We start from the raw sequence: 17,023 nt of genomic DNA on the forward strand, positions 1-17,023 counted from the left end.
ATATTTTTATATATTTCCTTCTAATCTTTCTTCTATGCATATGTATTCAGAAAATGTTTTAATTGTGCATTATGTGATTTATACCTCAATGAAAACATAGGTATCATTGTTTGTTTGTTTGTTTATTTCGAGATGGAGTCTTGCTCTGTTGCCCAGGCTTGAGTACAGTGTGTGATCATGTCTCACTGCAGTTTCAGCCTCCTGGGCTCAAGTGATCCTCCCACTTCGGATTCCCATGTAGCTGGGACTACAGACATGCACTACTAAACCTGGCTAATTTTAAAATTTTTTTGTAGAGTTGAGGTCTCCCTATGTTGCTAAGGCTGGCCTGAAACTCCTGGGCTCAAGTGATCCTCCTGCCTCAGCCTCCTAGTATTGGGATTATAGGCATGAGTCACCATATATGGCCAATGGTTTATACTGTAGTTACTGACATTACTTTTAATGGCTACATGGATAAACATGACTTATTGGACCATTCTCTCATTAATGGAGACTTAAGCTGTTTTCCAACTTTTTGCTGTTGTAAATGTTTTGATGAACATCCTTGTATTTACAACTGTGTGCATTTTGTTCCTGATTTTTTTTCCTTAGGATAAATTTCTAGAAAAGAAATTGTTTGATTAAAAGATTTACATGGGGCCAGGTGCAGTGGTTCATGCCTGTAATCCCAGGGCTTTGGGAGGCCAAGACATGAGGATTCCTTGCCCAGGATTTTGAGATCAGCCTGGGCAACACAGCAAGATCCTGTCTCTACAAAACATAAAAAAAAAAATTAGCTGGGGTGTGGTAGGACATACCTGTAGTCCCACCTATTTAGGAGGCCAAGACAGGAGGATCGCTTGAGGCCAGCCTGGACAGTTTGAGACCAGCCTGGGCAACATAGTGAGACCCCGTCTCTACAAAAAAAAAAAATCCCACAAGGAACAAAAATTAACCAGCTGTGGTGGTGCACACCTGTAGTCCTAGCTACTCAAGATGCTGAGGTGGGAGGATCACTTGAACCCAGGAGGTCAAGGCTGCTGTGAGCTGTGATTGTGCCACAGCACTGCAGCCTGGGTGACAGAGCCAGACCCCGTCTCAAAAAAAAAAAAATAAAGAGCGGCCGGGTGCAATGGCTCAGGCTTGTGATCCCAGCACTTTGGGAGGCTGAAGTGGGTGGATCACTTGAAGGAGTTCGAGACCATCCTGGCCAACATGGTGAAACCCTGTCTCTACTAAAAATACAATAATTGGCCAGGCATGGTGGTGGGTGCCTGTAATCCCAGCTACTTGGGAGGCTGAGGCAGGAGAATTGCTTAAACCTGGGAGGCAGAGGTTGCAGTGAGCCAAGATAGCACCACTGCACTCCAGCCTGGGTGACAGAGTGAGACCCTGTTTTGAAAAAAATAAAATTAAAAGAAAAAAAGTATACGTTGTGATCGGTTCATATGGACATTTATAAATCTCTCGTGCTTTTTAATGCCTAGGTGGTTATATCCATTATATGGGTAATACCACCATTTCTTTAGCCATACGGACGTTTAGACTGCTTCCAGGTTTTTGCTATATAAATTTTGTGGCAGCAAACAACTTTAAACATATATCTTTATATGTGTACATCTACAAGATAAAATATTAAATGTGAAATTGTGCACATATATATATGGTGGCTCATGCGTGTAATCCCAGAACTTTAGGAGGCTGAGGCGGGTGGATCACCTGAGGTCAGGAGTTGGAGACCAGCCTGGCCAACATGGAGAAACCCCGTCTCTACTAAAAATACGAAAAATTAGCCGGGCGTGGTGGTACGTGCCTGTAATCCCAGCTACTTGGAAGGCTGAGGTAGGAGAATCACTTGAACCCGGGAGGCAGAGGTTGTGGTAAGCTGAGATTGCACCATTGCACTCCAGCCTGGGAAACAAGAGCAAAACTCCATCTCTCCCCATACACACACAAAAAATCAGCTCTATGCTGGGCATGGTGGCTCACGCCTGTAATCCCAACACTTTGGGAGACTGGGGCAGGCAGATCATGAGGTCAAGAGATTGAGACCATCCTGGCCAAGATGGTGAAACTCTCTACTAAAAATACAAAAATTAGCTGGGTGTGGTGGTGGGTGTCTGTAATCCCAGCTACTCAGGAGGCTGAGGCAGAATAGCTGGAACCCGGGAGGCAGAGGTTGTAGTGAGCCGAGATCGTGCCACTGCACTCCAGCCTGGCGACAGAGCGAGACTCTGTCTCAAAAAAAAAAAAAAAAAAAAAAATCAGCTCTAAGCCTGGGTACACCCAAGGCAACTAAGGACAGTTAGGTATTCCTACAATGCTTCCCCAAAATCCTGTCTATAGGGAACTATGCATTTTCTAGGAAAGGGCCTCTCTTGCTGTAATATAAGCTTTCTCACTCTGCCTTGGCAGGGCCTAGTGGGATGGAGAACCTTTAGAGTAAGGCTCAAGGTTCCCTTCTAAACCTATTTCATTGCAAATGTTAACTACGGTCACTATTACTGAACTACGGATATCTTAGAATAAACTGTGTGCCCCAAGATGATTTTAATCATGATGTAATGGAAACTCATGATGTATAATAGCATTTACAATAATATCTAACCTTTAGTGAGCACTCTACTTTCTGTTATTATTAGTGAATGCTTTTTATATACCAGGAAAGTGATTATACTTTCCATATATTATCTCTTTTAATCCATACAACAACCTCATGAGGAAAATACTATTATCTCCATTTTATTACTAAGAACAATGAAGCACAGAGAGGTTAAGTAACTTTCCCATGGTCACACAGCTAGTGAGTGGCAGAGAGTAGAGATTTGAAACTTGGTATCTCTGCCTCCAAAGCCCCTGTTCCTTTCTTTTATTATCTGAAAGTCTCAATTTTCATGCTTCTCCATCAGCTAAAAAAGGGAAAAGTCAGAAGCAATGTGTAATGCCTGGAACTAACAAATAATTTCAAAATGTAGGACATGTGTTACCTTGTCTGAATCCTGAATTATTTTGACATTCTCTGTACCAAATTTTTCACCATAAAGTTTAACAAGTCTCAAGGAAATTTCTGAGAGGCCAGTGAGCTTTGGTTCTTTATAGATGTACTCCTTTCCATCTTCTTCTTCAAAAAAAGACTATTACAAAGTTAAACAAATAATAATTTATAAATAATATGAGCAAACACATTTAAAGAAAATCTAAATAATTAGTAATCATATATTTGAAATACATTTTGAATAATATTACTAAAAGTTCCATGCATGAATTACCCTTTTAACTTCAAATTTCAAATTCCTGATAATTTTCAAATTTATAATCATATAAACATGTGGACTGAGGAAGATTTCCAAACTAGATTTTTTTTCCTTCCCTGTACACTTACCTGTTTTTTCCTTGAAAGTTTTAACTACTATATATTTAATATGTACTTAAAAAGCTTAACAGAAAGTGAAACTAACAGAAATAAAAATCTCTGTTGCACTTTGACCTGAAGGATTTAGATATGAGAACCAAAGTCAACTTTAAACATACAAAAGAGGCTCCCTGCTGTTGTGATAGGCACTCCGTCTGGACAGAATCATGGCTGCTACAGTAAACCAGTAATTCAAAGGCGAATATTTAAAAAGGAAAACTTTATGTACTCAAGTATACTTACTTGGCCATAAAAAGCAACTCTGAAGAAAGTGCCTAAAAGTCTTTTCTTTGTATGCATAACTTCCAGAATTTTTGTATAAGCTCCATGAAGAGTTCTATAAACTTGAGTAAGTTTCTGAAAAACGAAAATATACAAATCAGCTTTGTTTTTTGGTTAATTACTAAATGTCTTCAAGATGAATGTACAAGGATAAAAAGGACCAGTACGTTCTTTCCAAAATGGTCTTGGTGAGGCCTTTCATACTCATCTCCCTTTGTAACAATTAGACAAAGTCCTCAACAACTTTAGATCTAAGAGTATAATTTAAAATGGTAAAATAACACTGCGTTTCTTTTTTTAAAAATTTCTTCTAAAAAACACATGGGATACATGTGCAGAATGTGCAGGTCTGTTACACATAGGTATATGTGTACCATGGTGGTTTGCTGCACTTATTGACCCATCCTCTAAATTCCTTCCCCTCACCCCCCCAGCCCCCAACAAGCCCAGTGTGTGGTGTTCCCCGCTCCGTGTCCATGCATTTTCATTGTTCAACTCCCCCTTATGAGTGAAAACATGCGGTATGTGGTTTTCTGTTCTTGAATAACATTGTATTTCTTAATATCATGCTTCATTTTATTCACATCTCAATGGAAATTTTTAATTTTGAAATACTGTATTATCAACTACTATTTTCTTTCTTTTTTTTTTTGAGACGGAGTTTTGCTGGCCGGGCACGGTGGCTCAAGCCTGTAATCCCAGCACTTTGGGAGGCCGAGGCGGGTGGATCACAAGGTCAAGAGATCAAGACCATCCTGGTCAACATGGTGAAACCCCGTCTCTACTAAAAATACAAAAAATTAGCTGGGCATGGTGGCACGTGCCTGTAATCCCAGCTACTCAGGAGGCTGAGGCAGGAGAATTGCCTGAACCCAGGAGGCGGAGGTTGCGGTGAGCCGAGATCGCGCCATTGCACTCCAGCCTGGGTAACAAGATCAACTACTATTTTCTACAGGGTCTGAATATTTTTAACTGAAAGGACAGCCAAATGCTTTGCTTGAGCCCTCAGGTAGACAGATATGAGAATAAACAATCCATGTATTTAAAGAGGAAAATAAAATGCAAATATAGAAGTAAGTAGGCTGCGCACAGTGGCTCATGCCTATAATCCCAGCACTTTGGGAGGCCAAGGCGGGCGGATCTTGAGGTCAGGAGTTTGAGACGAGTCTGGCCAACATAGTGAAACCCTGTCACTACTGAAAATACAAAATTTAGCCTACTGTGGTGGCGGGCGCCCATAATCCCAGCTACTTGGGAGGCTGAGGCAAGAAGAATCGCTTGAACCTGGGAGGTGGAGGTTCGAGACTGTCTCAAAAGAAAAAAAAAATTAGTAATGGTACAAGCTGCATTGAGGGCTGCTTTTATGCAAGTTAACAGACATTTCCAAAGGATATGTTTTTCTGCACTTCCAGAAAAAGAGAGCACATTGTGCAAAGAACATTATCAAAAATGTGAAAGACGACCTGCAGAATGGAAGAAAATATATGCAAATCACAGATCTGATAAGGGTTTGGGTTTAGTGCCCAGAATATATAAGGAATTCTTACTACTCAACAACAAAATATACATAAACCAATTTTAAAAATGGGCCAAGGACCTGAATAGACATTGCTCCAAAGAAGATGTACAAGCAGCTAACAAGGACATGAAAAGACACTCAATCTCACTGTCACTAAGGAAATGGAAACCAGGATGATGAGGTGCCACTTGACATGCACTAGGATGGATTTTACAAAACAAAATAAAACAAACAGAAAATACCAAACATTGGTGCGATATGAAATAATAGGAATCCTAGTACATTGCTGATCGGAATGTAAAATGGCATAGCCACCATGGAAGACATTTTGGTGGGTCCTCAAAAAGTTAAACATAGAATTACCAAATGATCCAGCAATTCCACTCCCTAGCATATATTCAAGAGAAGTGAAAATATATATCCACACAGAAATTTGCACATGAATGTTTACAACAGCACTATTCATAACAGACAAAAGGTAAAAACAACTCAAATGTCCATCAATGGATGAATGGATAAACAAACTACAATAGATCCATACAATGGAATTTTATTCAGCCATAAAAAAGAGTGAAGTTCTGATATATGCTACAACTGATACATGAACCTCTAAATATTATGCTAACAGGGTGGGTGTGGTGCTTATGCCTGTAATCCCAGAACTTTGGGAGGCTGAGCCAGGTGGATCACTTGAAGTCAGGAGTTTAAGACAAGCCTGGACAATATGGTAAAACTCCATCTCTACTAAAAGTACAAAAATTAGCCAGGTGTAGTGGCATGTACCTGTAGTCCTAGCTACTTGGGAGGCTGAGGTGTGACGATCGCTTGAACTCAGGAGGTGGAGGTTACAGTGAGCTGAGATTGCGCCACTGTACTACAGCCTGGGTGACACAGCGAGACTCTGACTTAATTAAAAAAAAATTATGCTAACTGAAAGAAGCCAGACAGAAAAGGTCACATATTATATTACAGGTTGAGTATCCCTTATCTGAAATGCTTTGGTCTAGAAGTGTTAGGGATTTTGGAATATTTGCATTGGACTTACCAACTGAACATCTCTAGTCTGAAAATCTGATATCCAAAGTGTTTCAATGAGCACTTGCACTGATAATCATGACCATGCTCAAACAATTTTAGATTTCAAAGCATTCATGGTTTCAAATTTTCAGATTAGGGATGCTCAATCTGTATTCCTTCTACGTGACATATCCAGAATAAGCAAATCCAGAAAGCAGATTGGTGGTTATTGGAAAATGGGAGTGGGGTGAGGAGTAATTACTTAATGGGTATGGAGTGTTTTTCTGGGGAGATGAAAAAGTTTTAAAATTAGAAAGAGGTGTTGGGTGCACAACACTGTGAATGGTTAATTGTATGTTATATAAATTTCATCTCAATAAAAAAAGAGGAACACACAAGCTTCTTTCTCTAAAATTCTTCCCATATTATCTTTTACAGTTGAGCTCAATTGGAGGGAAATCTTCCCTACCTTGACTGCTATCTCTGACAGTTTTCAGCCCATTCCATAGAGAAACACTGAAAAAGCATGCATCTGTGTTGTATTTTTCGGTTTTGTTTTGTGATTGGATCTTGTTCTGTAGCCAAGGCTGGAGTGCAGTGGCTCAATCATAGTTCACTGCAGCGTCAAACTCCTGGACTCAAGCAGTCCTCCTACCTCAGCCTCTCAAGTACCTGGGATCACAGGCGTACATTTCCATGCCCCAGCTACATCAGTCCTGGATACAATTACTTCATTCATACAGAGTGCTAGGGGATTTATACAGACCCTTACACCCCTCCAAGGAAATAGGAGCAGTTCCCCTATAGAAAACATCATTTCCTTTAATGTGCAGAGAAGATATACTTTTCTTTCTTCCCTACTAGTTGGCTGAGTAGCAAAAGGATCCCTGGGTTTTGAACAGTCAGGTCTTCCTTCATTCTAAGAGTCAGAAAATGGAGCCTTTATTTTGAAATTATTACAAAGGTTTTTCAGATGTGATGCTTTGATAGGAGGGGTAATGGCAAATCTAGTTTTGTATCATAGGCTATTCTTTTTTTTCGAAAAGCAGCTTTGCTGTTGTTGCCCAGGCTGAAGTACAATGGAGCGATCTCAGCTCACTACAACCTCTGCTTCCCGGGTTCAAGTGATTCTCCTGCCTCAGCCTCCTGAGTAGCTGGGATTACAGGCATGCGCCACCATGCCTGGCTAATTTTGCATTTTTTAGTAGAGACAGGGTTTTTCCATGTTGGTGAGGCTGGTCTCGAACTCCCAACTTCAGGTGGTCTGCCCGCCTTGGCCTCCCAAAGTGCTGGGATTACAGGTGTGAGCCACCATGCCCAGCCCTCATAGGCTATTCTTTGCCATCTATATGACCTATACTTAATCTCGGCTTATTATATAATCACTTGAATTCTATTATGAGTTTTCAGGCATGTCCCATACACAACAAAAGTATGCAGAGAGAAGAATACCTAGCATCTGGGAAGAAAAAGTGAGTTTGATCACAGCCAGTTTGGAGGAGAGATCAAAACACGACCCAGATGACATTAAATCTATGTGTGTTTACTCTTAGAAACTACTTCAGCAAGGAAAGGCTAAATGCTTTATTTAAGGATAAATTGCCTTGCTTTTTAAAAATGGCTTAAATCCTTCCCAGCACAGTAGTAGTAGAAATTATGATATGGACTAAGAGACCTGAATATTTTTTAAAAATCCTGTTTAGTGCTGGTAGGAATTACTGTTCATTATACTACTATTCTTTATTAACTACACTTTATCAATAGTTTATCTGGCAAGTCAAATTTAAAAATTCTCATAATAGGGCTATTACTAGTGTTTAGTAATAGCTTACCCCACTGTCGTCTACCAACACCTTTAGTCTCTCCACTGAATTATAAAGAATAGAATCATGTCTATGCCTCTTCCCTGGGCAATATGGAAATTCAACAGCTTTTTAAAGTGAAGGTTTAGTGAAAACAACTAATTCTTTTACGCTCTGAGAGGAAGATGGGAGGTTGCTAAATGAAAATATTTTCAGGTCGGGTGCGTGGCTCATGCCTGTAATCCCAGCACTTTGACAGGCTGAGGCAGGTGGATCACCTGAGGTCAAGAGTTCAAGACCAGCCTAGCTAACATGGTGAACCCCGTCTCTACTAAAAATACAAAAATTAGCAGGGCGTGGTAGTACACACCTATAATCCCAACTACTTGGGAGGCTGAGGCAGGAAAATAGCTTTAACTCAGCAGGTGGAGGCTGCAGTGAGCCAAGATCATGCCAGTGCCTGGGCAAAAGAGTGAGACTCCATCTCAAAAAAAAAGAAAAGAAAAAAGAAAGAAAGAAAAGAAAATATTTTCAGAACCATTAGTCTAATTTAAATCTCAATTTATATTTTGGATTTTTTGCCCTTAATTTCATTTGGGAAACATAAACGAATATAAGGTAGGACTTTTTAAGTTTTACTTTATTTTCTTTTCATGAGCAGGACCAGAGGAAGTTTTGTGTTGTTTTTAATTGACACGTAATAGTTGTATGTATGTATGGGGTATGATGCGTTGTTTCCATACATGCCAACATTGTGTAATGATCAAATCAGGGTAATTAGTAAATGTGTCACCTCAAACATTTATCATTCCTTTGTGGTGAAGACATTTAAAAAACTTTTAGGATTTAATAGCATTTTTAGGGATTGTCACTTCGAAATTGGACAAATGTGTCAAAATGATAGATTAAGTATCTATGTTCTATGATTAAATACAAAAGTCACAATCTAATGAACCTTGTATTCTTCAGAGAACACAGAGTAGAATAATAGTAACAGAACTATATTACTGTTTCCCCAAAACCAAAATAAAATACAAAATACAATGATAAAAATGTTCACATTGCCTACCTCAAACTCACGACGTTTCTCATAAATTGGAATGATCAACTTGGAAATCTCAGAAATTATTTCATAACGTTCTGCCTTCCATAAGCCATCTACGCATTGTTCTAGCAACTCCAGCAAGACTTCCTGCATTAAGAAAAAATCTAATTAGGAATTTAAAATAGTTTTAGAGCTTTGGACAAATAAATTTTGAAGCATTTCAAGTTGGCAGAAAACAACAGATTGTACTAAATTCAATGAGATGCACAAAAATAACATACTTGTGTGACAATATTTTTAAAATCAACTATTTAAAATATTTAAAGCTGAAAATGTTCTTAAAAACATAAAATTGATGTTAACAATAGTAAACTATGTTTATTTTGTCTAGTCACATAATGAAGATGTTTACTATGCTTGCAAACGTTAACACATCCAGAAAGAGTATTTTTAAAAGGGAATATATTGTTTGTTTCAAATTGAGGATGCCTGAATGTCTAACACCCAGTATTTTTCCTTTATATTAAAACAATATTTACTCATATTAGTCTTAAGAAAATTTGACAACTTTTTCAAGCTATTGTGTTGGTGATTTAGGTGTTTACTAAAATGATTTGATGTTTTAAAATTTTTTTTAGATTTTATTTTTGTGGGTTGGTATTAAAATGATTCAATTTTGAAAAAGAACACTTCCCGATGGATGGTTCTAAAATTACTGAGAATGATAACAGCTCAAGATAGAGATCACCAGCCCTGCCAGAGTAATAGTAGCTATAAAACTCTTTTATGAACCATCATCTCATGTTCTCAACAATGAGAACATGAAGCCAATTACTGATGCTACGCATAAGTCATAACAGCTTGTTTCTGTCTTAAAGAGATGCACTTCAGACCTATAGAACTGATTGCTAAAACGGCTCTTCCTGTATGCCCTTTAGAAAATCGAATTAATCTTCTAGCTCTTTTATTTGTGTTTCCTATCTCACCAGTGGCAATATCTTGTAAATCCTTAGGTAGCAAACTAAGTGCAGTTTTGACTTTATCATCTGTTATGGGTTGAACTGTGTCCCCCAAAAAGATAAGTTTAAGTCATAACCCCAAGTAACTCAGAATGTGACCTTATTTGAAAATAGAGTCATTGCAGATATGATCGTTTATGATGAAGCGATACTGGGGAGGGTGGGCCCAAATCCAATATGACTGTATCTTTATATGAAGACAGAGACACACAGGGAAAACACCATGTGACAACAGAGGCAGACTGGAGTGAGGCAGCCACAAGACAAGGGATGTCAAGGAACAACTATTACCACCAGAAGACAGGGAAGGCTTCTATCCAGAGTCTCAGAAGGAGCATGGCCCTGAAAACAACTTGATTGCATATTTCTAGACTCTAGAATTGTGAGACAATAAATTTCTCTTGTTCTAAGCCACCCAATTTGTGGTACTTTGATATTGTAGTCTTAGTGCTACAGCCTGAATGTTTGTGTCTACTCAGAATTCACATGTTAAAATCCTAACCCCCAAGGTGATGGTAGGAGGAGGTGGGGCCTTTGGGAGATGATAAAGTCATGAGGGCAGAGCCCTCATGAATGGGATTAGTACCCCTAATTAAAAGAACTCCGGAGAGTTAGCTCACCCCCTTCCACCATGTAAGGGCGCAGTGAGAAGATACCATCTATGAACTAGGAAGTCGATCCTCACCAGACACCAAGTCAGCTATCACCTTTATCTTCACCTACCCAAGTTCCAGTACAGTGAAAAATACATTTCTGTTGTTTATAACCTACCCGATCTCTGGTATTTTGTTATAGAAGCCCAAATGGACTAAGATATCTATGAAACTATTACACCCTCTTTCTTTACTCATTCTCTATTGAGATCATCACCAAGTCCTACCAGTTTTATTTCCTAAATATTTCTCAAATCTGACCCTTTCTCTTCATTTCTCTGATTGCTAAGGTTCAAAACTTCACAATTTTTTTTCCCTAATTTATCTTCCTGCCTCCAGTCTTGGCCCTTTCAAATATATCTTCCACACATCTGCCATAGGACTCTGATTCAAATGCAAACCTGAGCGTGTCACTCTCCCTTTCTTAAAATCTAGCAATGGCTTTGCATCACTCACAGAACAAGAGACAAGTTCCTTCATTTGGCGCACAAAGCTTGCAATGATGTGGCTGACACTTGTACAATCTCATCATTCATCATACCAAACCTTGTACTTTATAACAACAGTGAACTGCTAGTAGTTTCCCTGAAGCACAATGGTGTGTCTTAGCTTTATGTCTTTGGTCAGGTTGTGCCCTCTTCCCTTTAATCCCTTCTACTTGGTTTATCTCTTTAAAACACTTTAAGTATCACCTTTTCTAGTATTGTTCTCCTGATCAATACAGGGTAAGCAAGATACTACATTTTTTTTTTTTTTTTTTTGCTATTTCACTAATTTTTTGGTAAAGATTTATCACTATATTTTTATATTATTTGCACATTATCTACATATCTGACTTTTCCAATAGGCTGTGATTCTTTGAGAGCAGGGACATCCCAGCATTTTGGGAGGCTGAGTCGGGTGGATCACAAGGTCAAGACATCAAGACCATCCTGGCTAATACAGTGAAACCCTGTCTCTACTAAAAAATACAAAAATTAGCTGGGCGTGGTGGCACGTGGATGTAGTCCCAGCTACTCGGGAGGCTGAGGCAGGAGAATTGCTTGAACCTGGGAGGCAGAGGTTGCAGTGAGCCAGGATCACACCACTGCACTCTAGCCTGGTGCCTGGTGACAGAGCAAGATTCTGTCTCCAAAAAAAAAAAAAAAAAATTGGCTTTTCCAGTAATTATTTTAGTGGTACTGGATAGTATATGTGAAAAAAATGTTGCTACTTAAATAAAAGATCTGTATATTAACATCTGCTAGCCAAATTAAAATTCCAGCAATTTGGGGGCAAACTTTGGGGGAATTAAAAATAAGGTGCACATGTAGTACCAATTGTCCCAGGAATGTAAAGTTAGGTTACAATTTTTAAAAAATGTAATATACAACCACATAAACTAAATAAAAGAGAAAAATTATAAGTCTTTCAATAGATGCCAAGAAAAAGCACATATAACATTCAACATACGTTCATGATATTAAAAAGAACTCAAGAAACAAAGAATAGAAGAGATCTTCCTCAATCTGATAAAGGGCATTTCCTATAAACCTAAAGGCTGGACATGTTTCTCCTAAGATTGAGAACAAGTTAGAACGTCTGCTCTCACCACTTCTATCCAACATTATGCTGAAAGTTCTAGCCAGTTCAATAAGGCAAGAGAAAGAGAAAAGGCATACATGATTAGAAAAAGTAAAATTGTTATGGGCACATGGCATAATTGTATATGTAGAAAATCCTCAGGAACATACAAACTACAAAAGCTAATAAGCAGATTTAGTAAGGTTGCAGGACATAAGGTCAACATACAAAATCAATTATATTTCTATATAGTAATAACATGTCAAAAAATAAAAATATAAAAGCAAACAATATTATTTACGATAGCATCAAAACATCACATATGTAGCAACAACTCTAACCCAAGATGTCCACCCTAACAACTACAAAATATTATTGGCAGTTAAAGATGATCCAAATAAATGTTCATGGATAGAGAAATTCAATATTGTTAAACTCTCCATTCTCAGGCTATTTTGAGGAAATAAAGATGATTCTAAAGATTATACAGAAATTCAAAGGATGTAGAATACCCAAAACAACTTTGAAAAAGAATAAAGCTGGAGAGCTAATACTACCTGATTTCAAGACTTATTATAAAGTTATGGTAATCAAGACAATGTGATATTGGCATCAAGATGGGCAAATAGATCAGTGGTAGAGAACCGAGAATCCAGAAATAGCCCACACAAATATGAAGAATCGGACTTGACCAAGGTGCCAAAGTAAATTCAATGGGACAAAAGGAAAGTCTTGTTTTTCCCCAAATGGTGTGCACCACCTATCTGTCTACACACACACACACACACACACACACACACACACACTCACACACAAAGAGCTTTGACCTCTATCTCATTCCATGCTCACAAATGAACTTCAGATATATTACAGACCTAAACAAAACTCGGAAACAAGGTCTCTAAGAGAAAACACAGGATAACACTATCAGGATCTTGAGGTAGGCAAAGATTTTTTGGACCAGATACAAAAAAGAACAAACTATTATAAAATAATAAATTGGACTTCATCATAAAACCAAAACCAGGCCAGGTGCAGTGGTTCATGCCTGTAATCCCAGCACTTGGGGAGTCCAAGGTGGGTGGATCACGAGGTCAGGAGTTCGAGACCAGCCTGTTCAACATGGTGAAACCCCGTCTCTACTAAAAATACAAAAATTGGCCAAGCATGGTGGCTTGTGCCTGTAATCCCAGCTACTCAGGAGGCTGAGGCAGGATAATTGCTTGAACCCGGGAGGCGGAGGTTGCAGTGAGCCAAGATCGCACCACTGCACTCCAGCCTGGGTGACAGAGCAAGACTCTGTCTCAAAACAAACAAACAAACAAACACACACACACATACACACACATGCACCAAAACTAAAATTTTCTGCTCAACCAAAGACTCAATTAAGAAAGTGAATAGACAAGTCAGAGGCTGGTAAATAAATGTACAGCAAATACATCTGACAACTGATTTATATCCAAGAAAGAACTCCCATAAAACAACAATGAAAAGTAAGCAATATAATTTCTAAAATGGATAAAAGACACACATTTCACAAAAGAAAATATAAAAGAGGCCAAGGAACACCTGAAAAGGTGCTAGCTATGATCAATCATTAGGGAAATACAAATAAAAGCCAGAATGAGATGTTGATTCACACTTAATAAAATGGCTAAAATTTAAAAAGACTAGCAATATCAGATATTAGGGAGGATGTGGAGCAATTAGAACTCTCATGTACTGCTGGAAAACTTCGTAAAATGGTCCAACCACTTTAAGAAACTCTTTGGAAATTTCTTAAAAGTTAAATATATATATTCCCTAGGATTCAGCAGTGCCACTCCTAGGTATTTACCCAAGAGAAAAAAAAAGCATATGTCAACAATAAGTCATAGATAGGAATGTTGAAAGTAGATTTATTTATAACAGCCCGAAACTGGAAACAATTCAAAATCCATCAACTGAATGAATTTAAAATTTGTATATAAAGACAACGGAAAAGAACAAACTTTTGATATACTCAGCAATATGGATGAATCTCAAAAACATCAGGTTAAACAAGAGAAGCCAGATACAAAAGGGTACATATTGAATGATTCCATTTTTATGACATAAAAACTAATTTATAGTGATAGAAATCAGATGGTAGAGGTGGGGGAGCCTGGCTGGAAGTGGGCTCAAGGGAACCTTTCCTGAAGGAATGGGCATGTTCTATTTTTTGTTTCTGATGGTAGGTTACATGGGTGTATACAACTGTCAGAATTCATCAAATTGCTTAAGATTTTATTACATATTAATTATATCATTTTTATTTTTATTTTTGAGACAGAGTTTCGCTATGTTGCTCAGGCTGCAGTGCAGTGACACGATCTTGGCTCACTGTAACCTCTGCCCCTGGAGTTCGAGAGAGTCTTGTGCCTCAGCCTTCTGAATAGCCGGGATTATAGGCCTGTGCCATGATACATAGCTAATTTTTGTATTTTGAGTGGAGACGGGGTTTCACCACATGAGCCACCATGCCCAGCCCAATTATATATTAATCATAACTAAAAATCTATTACAGGGGCACATGTCATCAGGACCTCCTAAGGCTGTATCACAGACAAAAAAAAAAACTGTTGCAAATCAAGTCAGAAATACATTTTTAGAAACAAATTTGATTTCATTGTTACTGGGTTAACTCACATATTTAAATACAAGCACTAAATGGACAACAGTTTGTATTTTTCATTTCAATGGAACTTCTAAATCAGTGTCAGGTTTTTTGTTTTTGTTTTTGTTTTTTTGAGACGGAGCTCTGTCGCTCAGGCTGGAGTGCAGTGGTGCCATCTCGGGTCACTGAAACCTCTGCCTCCCAGGTTCAAGTGATTCTCCTGCCTCAGCCTCCTGAGTAGCTGGGACTACAGGTGTGTGCCACCAGGCTTGGCTAATTTTTTGTATTTTTAGTAGAGATGGTGTTTCACCGTATTGGCCAGGATGGCCTCGATCTACTGACCTTGTGATCTGCCCACCTCGGCCTCCCAAAGTGCTGGGATTACAGGCGTGAGCCACTGTGCCTGGCTATTGTCAGTTTTTTAAAAATTGGCTAGAATATAAGGAAGAAGCCTTATTATGCAAACTGAAACATAAAGTGGCACTTGGCAGAACATGATTCTACCTGTATACATCAAATTAAAGTATGTATAAATTACTTGTAGAACCCAAAAGATGTTCAACAAATGTGTTTACACAGAAAACTAATTACAGTTTTTGATTAGTAAGAAAAGTTATTGCTCTCCTTAAGAGTATAAAAAAGGGTCAAGCTCAAAGCCATTTCTATGAATACGCTGAAGCTGCTGTTTAGAAGGCAAGGATCTAAGTTCGGTTGTGCTGAACCAGTTAGCCCCCATGAAATCCTCTGAATCATTCTGCTGTCAGCCTGCAAAACCTGCAGGTCTCTGGGAAATCATCTTAATCTAACTAAGATCCAGAAACATGAATTAACTTGTCCAAGGCTACACAGTCAAAAATTGAGCTGGAATAAAAATTCAAGTATCTTGCTTCTCTGTTATGATCAATTAATTCAGCAAACATATTTTAAGTATCTATTCTTGTAGGTTCTGAAGGTAAAAGGACACCAACTTGCCTTTAAGAAATTCCACTGCCAAGTAGGTCAATGATAAAACCTGACATTATTCTCCCACTTCATGACTTTTAAAGTTGTCACATATATTGTGAAGTGACCACGATAGTATTATTGTCCTTATTTTATCGACAGGGAGAGAGACTATGTAGAAATACTAGGTAAAGCTTCTAGGTGTGTCATTAATTTAGCTAAATAAACCAGAGCTAAGTTGAGATTTGTGTATTTTTAAAAATCAATTCATAAGGCATTTATGAAATGTATCACTGTAATTTTAATCCCATGTTTAATACAACTTTTTAAAGAAATGTAATCTTATGGGACTATAACTTCAATCTCTCTGCTTTTGTGTGTTTCTTTCTTGTTTTCTTTGTTTACACTCTTGGTGAACTTTTCCCCATGGTTCAGTCCTTGATTATGTGGTCTTCACTCACTGTATTATGTCTAACATTCACTCTCTTTTGGTTTTCATAAGGATATGACTTCCAGATGTGTTTTGTTAACCCTAATCACTCTCCTTAGATTCAGTTTCATGTTTGTTTTATTTTTCTTTTTTATACACAGTCTCACTTTGTCACCCAGGCAGGAGTGCAGTAGCACAATCTTGGCTCACTGCAACCTCCACCTCTTGAGTTCAAGTGATTCTCCTGCCTCAGCCTCCTGAGCAGCTGAGATTACATGCAGGTGCCACCATGCCTGGCTAATTTTTGTATTTTTAGTAAAGCCATGTTGGGCAGGCTGGTCTCTAACTCCTCACCTCAGGTGATCTGCCCACCTTGGCCTCCCAAAGTGCTGGGATTACAGTCGTGACCCCCTGCACCCGGCCTCAGTTCCACATTTCTAATGGCTTCATGGTTATTTCCATTTTGGTAAGTTTTCACTTCAAAATCAACTCAGCTATAAAGTGGAATTCATCATTTTTCCTGCAAAACCATCCATCATTTCTCCTAACCTCCAAACCTGAAATCTTAGTGCTACCTTTGACCCTTCCCCTCCCACAGCCAGCAAAATCTTTCCTCACAGTATTTCCTGAATCTTTCACTACCTGGTTTAAGTCTTAACTACTCATATCTGGATAATTAGGGCAGCCTTCTCTCTAGCCTCTGCCTTTAGCTCCTATCC

The 17,023-nt window shown here is 38.5% G+C and overlaps 1 protein-coding gene across 1 annotated transcript in view; it reads right to left on the minus strand.

Moving 5' to 3' along the window:
* Positions 1 to 17,023, minus strand: part of DOCK11 (dedicator of cytokinesis 11) — a 191,091-nt gene that overhangs the window by 6,581 nt on the left and 167,487 nt on the right. The window contains 3 exon segments of the mRNA XM_017511236.2: positions 2,970 to 3,116; positions 3,638 to 3,751; positions 9,084 to 9,206. Of these exon segments, the coding sequence (XP_017366725.1) occupies positions 2,970 to 3,116; positions 3,638 to 3,751; positions 9,084 to 9,206 (384 nt within the window).

The sequence above is a fragment of the Cebus imitator genome, unplaced genomic scaffold (genome assembly GCF_001604975.1).
Source record: "Cebus imitator isolate Cc_AM_T3 unplaced genomic scaffold, Cebus_imitator-1.0 Scaffold445, whole genome shotgun sequence".
Taxonomy (NCBI): domain Eukaryota; kingdom Metazoa; phylum Chordata; class Mammalia; order Primates; family Cebidae; genus Cebus; species Cebus imitator.